This window comes from Prosopis cineraria, unplaced genomic scaffold (assembly GCF_029017545.1).
Source record: "Prosopis cineraria cultivar Desert tree isolate PC_DT_omini unplaced genomic scaffold, ASM2901754v1 PC13, whole genome shotgun sequence".
NCBI classification, from domain to species: domain Eukaryota; kingdom Viridiplantae; phylum Streptophyta; class Magnoliopsida; order Fabales; family Fabaceae; genus Prosopis; species Prosopis cineraria.
The window spans coordinates 10,073,318-10,092,474 of NW_026555344.1; the positions used below are offsets into that span (position 1 = coordinate 10,073,318).

Here is a 19,157-nt window from a genome sequence, read left to right on the forward strand (position 1 = left end):
CTCCACGTAGATATTTTTAGTGTTTTTTTTTTTTTTTGAGTGTGCTTGAAGAAGGATGTGGTAATTAGATGATTGTCTCCAAGTTAAGGACCATACAAGAAGGAAGAAAAAGAGAGAGGGGAGGACAATGGACCCCATTTGATATGTGGAACCCACCATACCCTTTGTCTTTTAATCTTCACCTGTACTTCAAGTCCAAATTTGCTTGAAGAGAAATTGAGTCAACCATAGTGTGATATAATTTTATTCTGTAGTTCATGCTTGATTGCAATAAAAGGTAAAGAGGTAAATGAAAAACCAACGGAAGGAGGCAATTTTTTTCTGAGTGAGTAATTCCCTGCTTGGCAAAATTTTCATTCCTAGCCATTAAAACTAAAGGGTCTACAAAAAATGTTACAAATATCTTTAAATTTAATTATGGATTAATTTTATTCTTCAACTTTAAAGATTTTCTTCCTCATCAAGTTGCCATTTTCTCACCATTAGTGGGTCCTATATTATATTTTTAAATATTATTATAAAATATTTGAATTGATGGGTAAAAATGACCTTTTGAATAGAAGTTAAGAGACAAAAATAACCCTAAACTTAATAAAAAATATTAAAAAATAGTGAGATCCACTGATAATTAACGGGCATTAAGTATTTTTAATGTTAGGGTGATGGCGGAGATAATCTTTAAAGTGGAAGAATATAATTAACTTATAGTTAAGTTTAGGAGCACTTGTAATATTTATATACAGTTCAGGAATAAAAATAATTCTTAACCCTTAAGACTAAATGACTTTTTTTTTTTTACCAGTTAAAAACTAAATGACTCAATCATTCCTTTTGCCTATCTCAACATTTTCGCCACTAGAATATTCTTGTTTTGTTCGCCATGCATTAGTTTTGCTGATGGAAGATTCATCTGGTTGGCAAAATTTTCATGACTAATTCTTCATGTGACTGGAAAAATTTATCCGAACTAGGTCTCCTATATGAATTCGCTTGAAAATTACAGTGACAGGCATCTTGTCTCTTTTAGGACACATTCAAGTAAGAGAAAAGCATGATATACCCAACGGACTTGTATTGACTCTTGAGTTTCTTTTCTGGCATCCTAAAACTTGTTTAGGTCCAGTTTAGTTGCTAAAAAAGGAAGAAATGTATTGAATTAAAAAAACAAAGATAAAAATAAGAGGATCAAAATGTAATGAAGGATAAATAAACAATATCCATAAAAGAGAAGAATAATTTAATTCATGACACTGTGAGTCATAATTTATGAAACTTTTAGAGGGTGTAATATTTTTCACATTTATAGTATATGATATTAAGTTTAATATACTTACCGTAAGAGAAAAATGTGATTTAATTTATTTTTATTTTAATTTTTTCAATCCATCCTATTCTTGTCCTTTTTAGCAACCAAATGAAACCTTAGGCCCTGTTTGGTATTAAGTATTGAATTTTGTGGTATTGGGAATGGGAATGGAAATGAGATTGGGATTGGGATTGATAGTAGGAATAAATTTTAAAATCATGTTTGGTATGTCATGGGATTAAAAAAAATAAGACTGGGATTAAAAAAAACTAGTAAAAAGACTCAAATACCCACTTGCCATTTCACCCTCTCAATTGATCATCTGAACTCATTGCCTCTATCTCACCCTCCCAGTCAGTGTCGCAACTTCTCACAAAAGAAGATTCATCGCACAAATTTGAGAAGCGAGGACGACGCTGGGAGAATGGCGTTGACGAAGGTTGTCGATGGAGGAGAAGGAAGGTAGAGGCTGGAGATTGTCGAAGAAGGAGAAGGAAGATGGAGGGTGGGAGTCGTGACGGAGGAGAAGGAAGATGGAGGGTCGGAGTCACAATGGAGGAGAAGGAAGATGGAGGGCCAGAGTCGTCGATGGAGGTCGAGGGTTGAAGCAAGAAAAGGAAGAGATCATCGAAGCAAGAGAAGGAGGAGATCATCGAAGCAAGAGAAGGAAGATGGAGGGTTGGAGTTGTCGACGGAGGAGATCATCGAAGCAAGAGAAGGAAGATGGAGGGTTGGAGTTGTCGACGGAGGAGAAGTCTGGCAGCCATCGACGGAAGAGAAGGAAGGTGGAGGTTGAGATTCGTGGACTGAGGAGAAAATCTGCGTGTTTTCACAAGGGCATTTCAGTCAAAAAAATTTCAATCTCAGGTTAGATTTTCCGGTACTAGGGGGTGGTGGGTTTGAGTATTCCCACCTAAGTGGTACTAAGCAGTCCCAAGGATTGTGGAATGCTTCATACCAAACATGTTAAGAGTGGTATTACCCAAACCCAATCTCAATTCATGCCCTCTGATGCCACATACCAAATAGAGCCTTAGAGTGTTGAGCTAGAATGAATTGATTCCTCTTTTTTTTTTTTTATGGTGATTGTATTTATTTTGTAATATTTAAATTCTGTTGAAATGGTGAGAAAACTATTGAAATAATAAAAATTATAAAACCCCAATAAAATATGTGGAGATAAAAAGAATAACAAATTGCACGGAAATTGTAAAGAGCTATATTATTCCTTATGAATAATGTTAATATTGGCGTTCTTTTTATTTTGGGAGAATGACATTCAAGATTCTGAGAATTTATATGTTAAGAGTTAATTAGTTTTATATTAGATATTGTCTTGTAAAAATATGAATATGTTGTTATTAAAATCTTAATCTTAACTTGTAAACTTTTTAAGGAAATTTTAACAAAAAATGCAAGTTAAGATTTAACTTTTAACAATCATATATACATATTTTTACAATATAATACCCAATATAAAATTAATGAGCTTTTGTTGCGATGAATTGTCCAAAAAGCCTTAAATGTCATTCTCCTTTCTGTTTTTCATTTGAAACAAGGTTAGCAAGGTCAATAAAAAACAGAGTTTGAGTTCTAAAACTTGACGAGCCAGGCCGTTCTTGCAGAAAACAATTGGATATCAATAATTCAAATAAAAATGGAAAACAATTATTTTACTTAAAAAATATGGTAAATAATATTTATCATATTCTTAACACAATAATTTACTTAATATTACTGAAATTATTTATAATAACAATAATAATATATAAATAATATTTTCAAATAAAAAATTATTATTCCTATTTCATTTTAAGGTTGAATGGTAAATTTGTCATGGAACTTTTTCTTCAAGGGTGCCTAGCATCTTAAATTTTTTTTGGAGTACTTTTGCTTCGAACTTTTCAAAAAGAGAGCATTTTTTTTCTTACAGTTAAATATAAAAAATATTGACCGTTAAACTAAAGTTTGACCAAGCATTAAATGACATATTTGTCTAGAACTTTTTTCTCCAATAACGCTGGGTATCCTAAACTTTTATTTCAAGCTTATTTGCCTTAGAAGTTTCAAAAGCAAAGCAATTTTGTCTTGTCGTCAGTATTGACTGTTATTTTGACTATGATTGCCACTTTGTAGCCACGTGGCATAAAAAAAAATTAAAAAAATCTATCTAGATAACAAGAACAGCTCCATTAATATCAATAACAATAGTAAGAACAACTCTATGAATAGAAAGCAAGAACACCAAATAGTAAGTAGTTCTAAATCATCCAAACCTATACCTATACCCAAAAACAATCAACTATGCCTAGACTCCAACCTTGACTTAGATGCTTCTGAGAGTTTCACAACATCAAACTTGACTATGGTGATGGTGGCGAAAAGCAATGGTTTGGATGTTATACGAGGAGCATATGGCAAGTTGGGGGAGGATGACGGCAATCTAGGGAAAGTTAAGAATGACAAATTTGTCTTTGATGGACAAAGCAGCAATGTTGTAGGCTTGAGCAGTCATTTATGGGGGGTGAAAGTGCCTAGCCAGATACAAGAGTTCTTGCAAGGCTCACGAATCTTGGCAACCATTTTTCCTAACTTCACACTTGAACTTCAATTCATGATAATGTGGGAGCTTGCTAGTAGAAAAAGAGGAGAAAGAAGAAGAAAAGGACGATGAAGAAGGGAGGGCGAAATTGCTTCATTTTTAAAACTTTCAAGGTAAATAAGTTCCAAACAAATGGTCAGGATACCTAATGCTCCTAGAGAAAAAATTTCACAGCAAATATGTCATTTAATTATGGGTCAAATTTCAATTTAACGGTCAATATTATTTATATTTAATGGTGGAGCAAAAATATTTTTTTTAAGTTTAGGGCAAAAATACTTCAAAAAAAAGTTTAGAATGCAAGCGTCATTGGAGAAAAATTTTAAGACAAATTTTCTATTTAACCCTTCATTTTATCTGATAAATGAAAAAGAGAAGTAAATCAAATTCTATACAAGATCTAGATTCTCCTATAGGCTATAGCTCTACCTTGCATCACAAACGATTTGTGCTTATAATTTAATTTAAATTGAAGTCTTACGTAAAAAAATTAATTATTAAAAAGTCTATTGACAATTGACTAAACTATATTGACAACATAATTAGTTGTTAATGTAGTTTAATTCAATTATTAATGAACCTTGTAGTAATTAATTGTTTTATGTGAGATTTGATTGTAATTCTTTCTTTAATTTATCATGCATCATAACACTACAATATATTATGGACGTAGATATAATCAAGTTCACATAGCCAAAAATTAGGGCCATTAAACCAAAAAAAAAAAAAAGATATGATTTAGAATGGTGTGAGATAAACCTAAAAGTGGAACTCGTAATCAAGCAATAGAACGCAAAAAGAATTATTCATTAAAATAAAAATAGTAATGTGTTTTGGATATTTGAACCAAATCATGATCATTAAGAATGCATACAAGTAATATTAACGTTGACATGATCCTACTCATAACAGACTATTATTTTTCGTCTTTTTTTTTAATAATGTCTTTTTGAGATTATAATTGCGCATGAGGACGTGTTTGAGAATTAAATAAACTTATCACTATGCAAATTGGGGACACATATAAAAATAGTGGACGTTTATGTATTTTTTGTTTTCTAATGACTTGAATTTTATACGTTTGGCTGAAAATTTTCGGTTGTATTTTTGTTTATTTTAGACAAAAAAATTGTCTTTTTTTTTTCCTTAAGCATAATTTTATGTCATTTAACCCCACAGGTCCAAGTTCAATTAATCAATGTTAGGCATTAATAAGTGTTCATGAACCGAAATGGGCTAGCTCCGAAATTAAAAAAAAATGTAATTACATCTATGCAAAATATATTGCTTTAAAAAATAATTTTATGATAAAAATAACATTGTTTAAAAATCATGAATACTTAATAATTATACATGATTTTTAAATAATATTAAGTTAATTAAGATATCAATTTAGATGTCGGGACAAAATTAAAAAACAAAATATTAAAAAGTATCGATGATATTCATATAATTTATTAATTTTTTCAATGAAAAATGGGGCAGAGACCGGAACAATATTTAACAAGAAATTAAACATGAGATATTAATGCCCACTTTATTTCGATACAATCAGGTTATAAGTTCTTTAGGATTACATTATATGCTCAGCCAGCCAATTTGAGCACGTTTCCTCTAAGATTATGCTTAACTTGAATTTGCCACTCATTTGATAAGAATCTAAAAAAAATCTCAACCTGATAAAAATAAGAATTAAGGATCATGTTTATCCTTAAACTTTATTTGAAAGGTCACTTGGGATCCTAAATTTAATTATGGGCAATTTGTCCTTTAACATTGAAGATTCCTTCCTTCATCATCCCTAATATTAAAAACATTTAATGTTTGTTAGTTATTACTGAGTTTTATTATTTTTTTAATATTTTTATTAGGTTAAAGATCATTTTTGTCTCTCAATTTTTATTCAAAAGATCAATAGGCGCCCTCAACTCATATATTTTATATAAAAAAAAATTAAAACATGTAATGTGGAGCCCACTAAAGATGATAAAATGGTAGGGTGATGAGGGGAAAATATTTAAAGATGAGGGATTAAATGTGTATGTAGTTTTCAATTTACATTTAGCAAAAGTACATTTGGGGATCAATTATTTGTTGGATTAAAGTATATCTAGATATAGTTTGAATGTGCTTTTAGTAGTTAGCCAAACGGGCTTTAAATTGATCTATAGTTGAGTTTATGATTTCCAATGACCTTTCAGGTAAAGTTGAGAGGCAAAAATGATCATTAATTTCAAAAACAACCTCATCTAATCAATTAACATTAACACATTAATAGAAGCAAATTTTGTTTAAAAACACTAATAAACAGTTTTTTTTGAGAACCAAATAAAATCATTCAGTTAACTAGTTAAATTGAGAATTCAATCACATTAAGAAATCGGTAAACTTAAGAATCGGTTTAAATACAATCAAACTAGCATCAAATAAGTTGAATTGGTCGTATTACTTTTCAGTTTATAAAATTTTAATTCATATTTGTAAGTTACAATAGTACAATTAATGTATATATTTTTATATCTAATAAGTAATATAGTGAGAGATGAACTTGGCTAGTGGAAGCATAAATCATATTAAATGTAAAAATAATAAAAGATGCTTCAATATATATTTCATATATATATTTTTTAATTCAAATATGTTTCAATTGGGTCTGTTGGTTCAAAATTACTGTGACAATGGATAAAGAAAAATTATATTACCCACTTCAAATTTCCATCTACATGTGCATCCGCTATTGTTATTTGTTAAGCATTGGGATTTGGGAAATGAAAAGAAAATGAATAAATATGCAATATATATACATACACATTTTAAAGTTATAAATTATAAAATAAGTATATATATTTTAGATAAAATCCACATAATATTGGTGGATATTATTATAGATAGATATTATATTTTTATTATATATTATTTCATTTTAAAATTTTAAAATTCATTTTATTACTAAATATAATTATTTCTTTTTTACTTTTTTTTGGGCCAATTTCTTTTTTACTTTAAACATATGATATTTAAATTATATTAATTTATTCATGATTGGTTATATGCATTTCAAACTGCAACCCAATCATTAAATTATCAGTGTTTTTACTGGTTCAATAGTCAATTTAGTTTTCTTAATATTGTTGATATAATGTGTGTGTGGGGCTAAGCCACGCAAAAAACATATTTGGATTTAATAAATGACATAAGTATACTCACTCAATAAATATTTTAATTACAATAATTAAATTCATCAATATTTAAAAATTATTAAAATAATAAATCTCATCATCAAAACGCTATTAACATATGCTCCCCTTCAAAACTTTAAGATGGAGACCAAACTTTTTGGGCTAAGAGAATAAACTCTCATAATTGAATTTAATTAACGACAATTATCTTAGCAAATCACTTCAATTCAGCTCAACAATTCATCGATCAAGTAACGTTAACAGGAAAGGTTGAGGATGGTTTGGTAATTTCCTCTCATACAGAGTAACAGTCATTAATAAAAGTTACGTGGTTTCCAAGTTATCGAAACATGATCAAGTTGAAGGAATGAAGGATGAAGAGTATATCATAAAATCATAAGGTCGACAAAATAATAACAACAACAACAATATTTCATCGGAAAATAAAATAATAATAGGAAGTAAAATAAAGAACAAAGAATCAGCAATGGAGCGCGGGGAACGTGACGTGAAGTTCGTCGTTTAGTCGAAAAAGGACAATTACGTACATCAGATAATCATGGGAAATGCACCGAGCCAAATCATCGATAATCAGAATCAACGTGTTATTTATTACATGCTAATTTTCATCACTAACATCCCCGTTTGAATAGATCATCTATTCTCCTTCTCATGAGCTATATATATATATATATATATATGGGCGCTCTGAGAAATTCGGAGTTTCGGACGGTGAAGGAAGGGCGAGAGAGATGTCGTCGAGCGATAAGTCGCAGGCGAAGTCGAAGGAAACGGTGTTCGTGGAGCACCGAATGGGAGCAAATGGCCTCGAGAAGGTCATTCTCAGAGAACTTCGAGGCTTTTCTGCGGAGGTATCATTAATCCATTAACTCTGTAATTACATTTCTGCATTTTGTTGCTCGTATTCGAGAATTTCCATTTTATTTTCGCTTTTCATCCATTTCCACTTGTGGGTCCCTCGGTGAGCTTTTTCTTGTTTTCAATATGATTACGCTTATTGAATTGTTGTGTCCTTGTCTGGGTATTTTCTTTTTGGTTTTATTCTATTCGCTGGATGAATTTCCGGCATTTGTGATCAGCGGTTGAGCAAACTGAGTTCTGGAATCTATGTATTCATGATTTGTTAAAGCATTCTCTGAATCTATCAATTTGCATTATTTCTGGATTGCCACATGTTTCATCTACTTGACAAATAACGGTGCTGGTGCGAAAATATCTCATGGGGATCGGTTCCTAGTATGCTATCTATGATCCAATATATCATTCCTTAGTAGATTTGAGATGTGACTTTAGGATTTCCATTTACAAGAATTTTGGTGATTGGTTTGGTGGCCCAAGGATGGCCTTGTTGAGGCAAACGAAATCATATTCGTTTAACTTTTGCTGCTCCTGGCATGATTTCATTGGTTCCGACAAAGCTGATCTGGATCAAATTTTGAAGTGGAATAAGAATCGTGCCAGAACTGAACATGTGACGCAATTTTGATAGCTGATCCTAACCTTCCCCATGACAGACGGGAAAATAGAATAAAAATTTCCATGCTTGATCTTTCTTCTTGGGAATAAAGATTCCATGGATAATCATGTTATCATGTAACGTTTGGTCATTTTATGTAGTTTTTTTTTCCCATTTGAAACTATATCCTGGTTCTGTCACTATAACTTGGCATGCCTGCCGAGCATGAAGAAACCGTCATCCTAACGGCTTGCTTTCTGCGACGGTATCAGGATGAGTTCTGTTTAATCTTATAGTTCCTAAAATTTCACTTCCCGCATGCTAAGGAAGACTAAGTTTTGAATAGTTTACCCTCATTTTGGACTTTTTTTCTTGCTATTCTATACGATTTAGAATTCATAATTAACATTGTATTTATTCGTCTTAAAAAGTTGAAGTCCATATGATTATATTCCTTTTATTTAACACAGGTGTATCTATATGGAGGTCAAGTTACATCCTGGAAGAATGAACTTGGGGAAGAGTTGCTCTTTGTTAGTAGTAAGGCATGCCATTTCATCTTTGTGTAGCTCTTTTGTAATTGAAGCTTTGCTTGCTTAAAGTAATGTGCCGATGATGCTATATATTCCCTTCACATTTTCAGTAATGCTGACAGGTATAAAAATGTGTGTGTGTGTGTGTGTGTGTTTGTATGTACATAATAAATTTATAGAAAACTGCATTGTTTACAAGTCATAAAGATTACAACATGCTAGATAGGATTCTTTGCAATGCATGGGTCCCATGGTCTAAGTTGAGCATATAGTTGTACATTCTACATTATCTTAAACTAAGTGAGTCTCATGCACAAATTTCGAGATGAGTTGTACTGTTCATGACTTATAAATAAGGTGGTTTCTTACAATGTTTTTTGTTATATTCTAATTATTAATAAGTTCGATTTCCCAAAATTTTCATTTATATTCCGCCTCTTTGAACTTCACCCCTTCGAATCATTGCAGGCAATTTTTAAGCCCCCAAAAGCTATACGTGGAGGTATTCCAGTTTGTTTCCCTCAAGTATGAATGTCTTCTTTAGCTTCCATACTTTCATATTCTTTTATTTTGTTTCTTAAAGTGCCCTGCTTCATATGTAGTTTTCAAATAATGGGTCTCTTGAACAACATGGATTTGCAAGGAAAAGGCTATGGACCGTAGATCCTGATCCTCCACCATTGTCAACGGCTAACACAAGCAGGGCTTTCATTGATTTGATTCTTAAGAACTCTGAAGAAGATGCAAAGATTTGGCCTCACAGGTATAAGATGTATATTAACATTAATGTGAATGTCAATACTAGGCTTCTTGAGCAAATAAACCCTGCAGCTGTTTTCTTTCTCATTTTTGGTCCCACCACCAAACGAGTATGGAGTTTTTATCAAGAAATTCAGCCAACTACATATAAGCTGTAACAAGATGAAACCTGATATTGTTCTATGAGAAGTCTTCAGTTTTAACTTGCATATTCTCACAATTTCTGTTTCTTTGCACTTTCTTAGTTTTTTATTCAATAACTTGGATTAAGGGAATATCACATTTTCGCTGTTTGCAGATATGAGTTTCGTCTGAGGATATCTTTGGGACCTCAAGGAGATTTGATGTTGACATCCCGCATTCGAAATACAAATACAGATGGAAAACCATTTTCCTTCACATTTGCCTATCTTACACATTTACAAGTTACTGACATCAGGTTTTATCTTAGCCCTGGATTTTTTGTTTATTGTTTAATCCTTAATAATTTCCCCTTCAGCATATGCCATATACATTTCCCCCTCTCTATTAGTAGCTGGGAACTTTGGATCATAACTTATGCCCAAGATTCTCAAGCAGTTTGAAAAACCACAGATTATCACTTATTCAATTTTTAAATTTTTTTTTTTAATTTTCTGATAAACTACTTACTGTTCCTTCCAGAAGTTATTTGGCTCTGCTTTTCTAAACATTAATTTTTCCAATTTGGGCTTCATTTTCAGAGCCTAATTGGCTTTGTTCTGACATTTGTGATTGTGACTTCTACAATTTGGTAACAAGCTAACTGTCACGTTGCTAATGTATAGTGAAGTGAGGGTAGAAGGACTTGAGACAATAGATTATCTGGATAACTTGCAAAATAGACAACGGTTTACTGAACAAGGGGACGCACTAACATTTGAGTCCGAGGTTTGGATTTTATGTGCATTATTGGAGTAATTTCTTGAATTGTTTTATACTGTTTAGGTTCAACTATTTGACTCTTTCTTTCCTATGTGTTCATTTGATCGCAAAGGTGGACAGAGTATATTTACGGACACCTACAAAAATTGCTGTCATTGACCATGAAAGGAAGAGAACTTATGTAGTAAAGAAAGATGGACTTCCAGATGCTGGTGGGTTTAATAGTATATGTTTCCTTATGTGCAGGCAGAAAGAATTGGATCACTGATTCATCATGAAATTTGAGAGTTGATGTTACAACCTTTTCATTAGTTATTTGTGTAGATTAAAGTGTGTATTCTTCTCTAAAATGAACAAACTGGCTTTGTCTGGAGGAAGGATGAAATGATCATACATATGGTCTTTAATTTTTCTTTTTGGGGGTAAAGGTATTACTGTGTTTTTTCCTTTGCAGTGGTTTGGAACCCTTGGGACAAGAAATCTAAAGCCATGCCCGATCTCGGGGACAAGGACTACCTGCGCATGATATGTGTTCAGGCTGCATGTGTAGAAAAGCCAATTACCCTAAAACCTGGTGAAGAATGGAAAGGGAGACAACAAATAACTGCAGTTCGTTCCAGTTATTGCAGTGGTCAACTTGACCCACAGAGGTACTTCTCTATGGCTATTAGAACAGAATGAGGCCTGATGCTTCTCCCTCTGTACAGGTAAATCACACAACTTTTATGACAGTACTGTTTCAGTGGATGGTGTTTGATGCGCGGGCGCGGGCGCGCGCGTGTGCATGTTTTTTTGGTCGGAAAGTATTGAATTTGGTCTTGGTTGGAAGGAGGATTCATTATTAGTATATATTTTGCTGTTAGGCTTGTTAAGTATTTTCAGCATGGGTCACGATTGAAGCGGGCCGAAGAAATAGATCTAGGTGTTTGCAAATTTATACAATCTTTTTTAATGAAGATGAGAATAAAGGGCGTATAGACGACTTCGAATTTTTTTGGTCAATAGACGGCTCTATTAGTCGTATTCTTGTTAACTCAGTAAGAGACATCGTTTCTTGCTTTGCTTGTGCATCTTCCTGGAACAGCAGTATCATAATTGCAATTCTATTCCAAGTTTTCAAAGCTCTAAACATCCGGTTTTGTTATCTGCTCATTAGTATCCGTTGTTACAACTAGGTTGACATTTATGTTTCAAGTTTCAATCATGGGTTGGTCCAAAAAATGAATTCATTCATTGGTTTTGATAAATTAAGCTTCAGCCATTGGATGACTTCCAGAACCGCCCACGTAATACTGAAAAAGAGGTTAAATATATATACATATATGAGAGAGAGAGAGAGAGAGCAACACACAGGAGACTATGATGGGGCAGGGTAGTAAGAGAGTGAAGCCTAATATAAATTCTTAGATACCATACTAAATACAACTTGGCGTTTAATGCCTCAGCAATGGTGGCCATATTCCATTAGATGAGAACAAAGGGTTGCCGCTTGCTAAGGCATCAAACTTGAGTGTGATTAGTAGATTCTGATGATTCTTGAGTATGGTCAGACCATACAAGAACGCTCCAGGATGGGTTTTGCTTAGGCTTATCATGTTTGTGTATTAGATCAGTTTCTGATCTGTGCAGCATTTCCCACATCACTTGCACATCTTGATACCCACAAGTTTGTACTTCATCCTGAAGCTTCAGCAGCCCTCTACCTGCATCAAACAAAACCATCACCACCACCACCATATAAGATAAATTCATAATTAGAAGAGTCGTCCTTGACACCAAACTTAGGTTATGGCACAAATGGACTCTTTTTAGGCCAGAGAGAGTAATCAAAAGGTGTTTTGCGACAGAGAAACTCTGATGCTCTATGCAGGCCATTCCTAAAATAAGGAGGGTATAAAGTGGCACTCAAAAAGATGTGGAACCTATGTTTAGGTTGGTTGGCACTTGTATGTGAAAACAAGTAATTCATAACAGTGGCGTAATGGCTGAAAATTTGTTCATGAATCTGTGTGTAGATATGTAGATATTTGTGCATCCATATATTTACAATTTATGAACTTCCTTTCGTCTCTAAATGCTCTGCTTTGTGGATATAAAGCTTGACGAGCATAAAGCAAATATATAAACACACATCTATTATTCCATATCTGTTCTATCCACTATGCCTTTTCTGTGTCATTACTCATAAACCATCGCATACGAAAAGCGGATCTAAAGAAAAGAAGGAAACCTCTTTCTTCTGTTCTTTATCTTGTTTTTTCAGATTCTTTTGTACCCATAGTTCTTTTTTCTTTTCTTTCAGATCAAAAGTACAAATTTCAGTGCATACATTGAATGCAGAAAAGGCAGTGGCCTCCACAGTAGAATTGGAAAGAAGAAGAAAACAAACGAGAACCAGAAACAGGGTATTCAGTATGATACACCGGTTTCTGGCCCTGTTAAGTCTTTCCGATTCAATTTGTCCAAAAAAAAAAAAGAGGAGGAGGAGGAAGATAATTCAACTACGAAAGAGAGAGATGCTGATTTTTTTTCCCCCTTTGCCGTTGTTGTTGCCGATATGATATATTGATATCTCCATGGAAGATTTCTATCCTATATATGTCATTCATATCTATGAATAAACCACGATCAAGATAATAATGATAATAATGAGTTAACAAAGAACCATTTCTTCCCTTGCACATATAGATTTGAAAGTAAGTTTGTCACACTATATTAGAAACAGAGGTCAAGAACAGAGACAAACGAAGAAGAAGAAGAAGAAGAAGAAACAAAAAGCAAAATCGAAGCAATCAATACCGTTTTTGCGAGCTCTAAGACGAGAATAGAGAGCAAGCCAAACACGCCTCACGCCAAACGCCATCTTGTTCCAAATATCCATACACTATTATTATTCGTCGTCTTCTTCCGTAGCCAAAGCTTGCAGCAGCAGCAAACTTCTGATCATCAATCTCTCTCAGTGCGAATCAAAATCACAGTTCACTTCATTTCAACCTTTCCGACGGAGAAATCGTGAGTGAGTCTGAGTTTGATTTGATGATTAGCTTGGAAGCCAAAGTTGGGTCGCTATAGTGCTTTCTGATTTGTGCATTATAAATAAGAAGCTCCGAGTCAGACCACCGACACGTGATCTTATTTTTTTTAAAATTTGTTTTAAAATATAAAATTATTAACCTTTATCGGCGTCGCCTCCTCCATTAATTCCACTAGCGTCGTGTGTTGGTGACTTTTCTTGTTGTGGCTCTGCTTCATCATTCACTATTTACATCTTATGGATTCAGATTCTTTCTTAAAATTTTATTTTTTAAAAGAAAAATATAAGCTTACAAAAATGCCATTCATTTAATAAACGAGGGAGGGAAAGAAAGATATTTAACGAGTGAAATATAAGAAGTAATTTTGGAATAAGTTTGATTAATGAATCATCATTTTTCTCAAGCTATTTTATATTATGAAATATTAAATCACTAAAAAATATCTTATCAAATGAGGCAGATGGAGAATATTTTCTCCATTCAGTATTATAAAATATTTTTAATTAAATTACATTTTCAAAAAATTAGTTAATTATTTTTAAAATTACACACTTTTTTATTTTAATTTTATTTAAAAGCATGTCTCAATTAAAAAATCTATTAAATATACTTTCTAATTAAGAATATATTTTTTAAAAAAATCCTATTACTTGCATCTTAAAAGACTCAAAATGATTTATATTTTTCAATATGATATTTTGAAAAAAAATGTCCTTATAATATTGAAGGAAGGAGTATTCATTATTTTTGGGTTAAATTTAAATATTATCAAATATAATTAAGTAATTAATAATCACTCACGTTCAACATGAATTCATTTCATCTATAAGGTAGGAATCAATGATCTTATATTAAAAAAAAATTGAGTTTTTTTTTCCCAGTCTCAACCACCGATGTGTGGAATAACTTTTGAATAAAATTAAACAATGGTTAATTATTCTTCCTTTACTCTACTCTTTGAAATTTCTATAACTAAACTAAAGAAAGCAAATTTCAATTTCTTTTTCATTTGGCTCCTTTCTTCCAATTCTAACATGCATCTAGAATTGATCTTTCTTCTTACACTATAATGATTTTGTTTATGGAAAGAATCAAGAGAATATATTTTAACTTTTAAAATTGATAATTTATATGTTTCTAAGGAGGAGAAAAAAAAAAAAAAGGAATCAAATCAAAGACATGAGCCACCAAATGGCAATAATTTTTGTCGATGTATTATTGGACATGTATTATATAATATGGGAGGGTATATGAGAAAGCAGAAAGACACACGTGGTGGAGAGCATGTGGTATTATTTTGAGATACTTGGATTCAAAATGCGGTTTTTAACACGTGTCTCATTTCTTGTGATCCATTACACATCCATATCAAGTTTTTGGAAATTGTGGAAAAATAATTTTGCTTGAAAACAAAATGTGAACCAAACTTCAAAATTATTCGTTACCACTGTTTACGTGCGCATGGGCGGTTTGACTGTCCCCCGTTTTGCGTCTAACTTCCATTATTATTATTATTATTATTATTATTATTATTATTATTATTATTATTATTATTATTTTCTCTATAGATACTTCTTTAATCATGTCTATTAATCGCTCCCAACGTATTTTTCTGAAATTTAAAAAAATAAAACTTATTAATTTTATTTAAAAATTATTTTTATTTAAAAATTTAATAAGTTTTTAACTTCATCATTATTAAATATGTATACTTTAGCAACACATTTTTTTCCTCTAACATTTAATGAAGGATAAAAAGAAAAATTTATAATAAAAATTTATTGATGTGATTTATAAATAAGATAAAAAAATTTTTCTATTTGCTTTATAAATTGGAACAAAAAATATTCTCTTTTTACTCTATAAATAAGATTAGAAATAGTAATTAATTATTTTGTATCCAATATCATTAAATTAAATTTAAGCATTCTCATATGTAATTGAAAGCAGTTTAAAACTCAAAAGTTCTTCATACCCCAATTACTAAAACCAACATATATTAAGTATAGATCCATTCATTTTATGGTGGTGGCAATTACCCCCACAAACTTTTTAAATTTTATTAATGTAAGCGTATAATATGTGTAAATTGCCCCTATTTTATATACATGTCATATTCTTTCGATCATATTTATAAGGTAAAAAAAAAGGCATTTTTAATTATATTTATAAGTTATATTATTAATTTTTCAATACAAATTTCTTTTGTTATCCTTAGAAGAATTATGTTCTTAAAACATATATATTTAATAGAAATAAATCCAAAAACTTATTGAATTTTTTTAAAAAAAATTAAAGTTAATGAGTTTTAATTCAAGGTTTTTCAGTAAAGAAATTTTTTTTTGTCAAACCGGTAAAATATGTAATAAGTAATTTATAAGTAAAATCAAAATATCAAGAATTTGATGATATTATATAAATGTGAGCCTATTATAACAGAATTCACAAAGTTAAGATATATTATAAAATAAGAAGTTTCTACACCCTTTTTATACAAACAGATATTGACCAAAGAAATTTTGACATAAATTGCATTATTTATAGCTTCTAAATACATTACTTTCACTTCCAATGAATTTGAGCTCTAGTGAAGTTGAGGGCTCATATCTTTTTTTTTTTAATTTATTTCATGAGGGCTCATATCTTATGAATGAAAAAATTACTTCTAAGTAAATTCAGTAATGCTTAAATTCAATAAGAAATTATGACTGCTTAATTATAAGATTTTATATTGGAGTTTGTATGAATATAAAAAACATCTTTTGAGAAAGTTAAAGACTTGTTGATTCTGTTTTCTATTTTTATGTTATCAAAACAATTTTCTAGAATAGTTTTCTAGAACAAGTTTTGGAAGAAAAAAAAATCTATTCATTCATTATTTTAAAAAACATATCTAAATTGGTGGAATAAAAAGTCAAAAAATAATTTATTTTATTAAAATTATTGTCATTAATGAAAGCATAGTATTTTTTTTTAGTTTTTCAGAATACAAAATAACAAAACATTTAAAAGATATTATATTTTTTTAGTTATATAGGATAACTTTTAACTTTTTTATTTTTTAACAGATAATAGAAAACACATTTTTTTAATTTTTCTAATTTTTTGTTTTTTAGAACATAAACGGTTGTTAAAAAAGATTTCCAAACAAATTCTTATTTTTTATTGAATCTAACAATACCTGAATATGATCCACTCAAATAGTTATATAAAAAATAATACTTAAATTTAACATAGTAGTATCATGTAATTATATTTTATGTATTGATGTCCTGACAGAACTGCTAGATCTAGAATTAGGATGAGTCCTATGCTTTAGCACAAAATCTAAAATAAATCAAATTGTTGATCACTCGCAAATAGTATAATTTAATGTAATTTATAATATTTTTATATTAATAACAAGTTATTGATGATTGGTAATGCAGAATACGAGGAAGAGGAGCAACGTCGGTGACGTGGTCAATTAGGGATCAAATGTCAACATTGGTTGCTCCTCTGACTCTGTCAATCATAGACTCACCATTTCTTTTCAATTTCAAAATTCATTCTTTCTTAATGAATAAACAAATAAATTATCAGTGTTGGGATTTAGGTTCTCCCTCTCATCATACTTTTTATGATTTTTTTAATAATTCATGATGAGTTATGTTTTGTAATTATTAAATGATTTTTTATTATCATTTTATTCTTTTATGTTAATTTAATGACATTTTATATAAAATTAATTTTAAATTCTAATTGAGCTTTGGTTGAGGTCTCCATCATGCATTCAATTTCACTTTAACCCCTGTTTGGTTATAACAGTTAGGAAGGGAGTTTCTAATAACTTCGATTTGAAAAAAAAAATAAATGGGATTATAAAATTTTACCAAGGAAAATATATAAATTAAAAGTAAAAAAATTAATTAAAATATTCTGATCCCAGCAATCTATTTTTTTTTAAAAAAAATGAAATCATTAGAACTTTTCCACCCCTCCTTGTTCTCTATTCCACTCCAACCAAATAGATCTTAAGTTTCAAGTAATTTATCAATCCCATATTATTTTTTAAAAAAAATGTTAATCATAATTAGAAGCATGCAATTCTTGCATTTCTTTATATACTTCTCCCATCTCAAATTATAAAATATTTTTTAATAAAATCTTACAAACATATTGTAAAACATATTTAACAATATTATTTTTTTAATATAGATAGAGAGACAGAAATTAAATAGAGAGATAAAGTATAATATTGAAATAAGCATATCTAACAAAATATTAATCTTTTCAAAATATTTTATATTTTAATACATCAAATCTCTCACAAAAATATCTTATAATTTAAAAGAAACAAAAGTATAACTAATCAATATTTACATGACATCACGAATATTGAAAATGGCCTCATAAATTGAAATTTAGTTGTGTGGTGGGTCAAGGTTAGGCATTAATTAAATTAAATGCTACATGCCATATTCTTGAAAGCAATTGAGGGAGAAAATTAGGGGACTTTTGGGTCATGCATGACGAACACAAAGTCTTCAATTAATTGATAGAAGATATGACAATCTAGATTTTTGCTTCAAATGGGAATGAACTTTGAAATTGAATGGTTTCACTTCTCGTGGTTAGAATTCTTTTCTTTTATTTGTTTTATTTGTCAATTTCAACTAATTAATTAATCAAGAGGAAAGAAATGGCAGAAACGGTGTGTGACTCACTTTTTCATCTCTTCACATCTAATTGTCAATGTCTATGTGCACCTAATAATTCCTGACAATTCCTTGGTTTTACCTGCCAATAATAATTAATTATTCATGATTATCACAAATAAATAGGAGCGCACACACACAATACTCCCTCCAATCCAAAATATAACCATTTTCTCTCAATTAATCTTGATTCAAAATATAAACAACATATAAAATGTAAAATATTTTTTTCTATTTTACTTCTCAATTTATTAATTTAATATTTGTAAAAATTTATCTCTCACTCATCATAAAATATATTGAAAATTAAAATTAAAAATTGAAAACATTATATATTTTGCCGGGAATAGAGATTTTATTAATACGTGAATTTTTTTAAAAAAACGGAGTATTATAACATAACGCGTGGGACAGGAAATATCTAATCCAATGACCAATGTAAATAGTTCATCCCACTTGGACTTATTATGAACCAAAATCTAAGCAATAATTAATAACGTAGAAGGCAATGAATGAGAGACTGGTAAAGTTACAGAGAAGCTTTATTCAATCAATCAAATGCTTCTCTGTAACACATCAATGCTAATAACAAAAAGGGAATAATGGATTGATTATGAAAAGCAGAGGAGGATTACAAACACACATATTTCTCTAGGAAGTTTCACG

General features: G+C 30.5%; 1 protein-coding gene across 3 annotated transcripts; it reads left to right on the forward strand.

Moving 5' to 3' along the window:
* Positions 1-7,773: 7,773 nt before the first annotated feature.
* Positions 7,774-13,562, forward strand: LOC129290542 (putative glucose-6-phosphate 1-epimerase). 3 transcript variants are annotated; one of them, XM_054927334.1, is made up of 9 exons: positions 7,774-7,959; positions 9,035-9,109; positions 9,566-9,622; positions 9,700-9,860; positions 10,155-10,295; positions 10,663-10,765; positions 10,872-10,971; positions 11,214-11,466; positions 13,062-13,562. In XM_054927334.1, exons 1-8 carry the CDS (start codon positions 7,840-7,842, stop codon positions 11,438-11,440), a joined length of 984 nt encoding a protein of 327 aa, XP_054783309.1. In that variant the 5' UTR covers positions 7,774-7,839; the 3' UTR covers positions 11,441-11,466; positions 13,062-13,562. The 3 variants fall into 3 exon arrangements, with proteins under 3 accessions (XP_054783309.1, XP_054783311.1, XP_054783310.1); XM_054927336.1 differs by having other exon boundaries at positions 7,802-7,959; positions 9,741-9,860; XM_054927335.1 differs by having other exon boundaries at positions 7,802-7,959; positions 9,566-9,599.
* The last annotated feature ends 5,595 nt before the right edge of the window (positions 13,563-19,157 follow it).

Bases quoted from the DNA above. Each gene is read 5' to 3' on its own strand.
- LOC129290542 (XM_054927334.1), top strand. From the start codon at position 7,840: ATGTCGTCGAGCGATAAGTCGCAGGCGAAGTCGAAGGAAACGGTGTTC. The intron at 10,296-10,662 runs GTTTTATCTTAG...GCTAATGTATAG, and splicing joins TTACAAGTTACTGACATCAG to TGAAGTGAGGGTAGAAGGAC. The intron at 10,766-10,871 runs GTTTGGATTTTA...TTGATCGCAAAG, and splicing joins CACTAACATTTGAGTCCGAG to GTGGACAGAGTATATTTACG.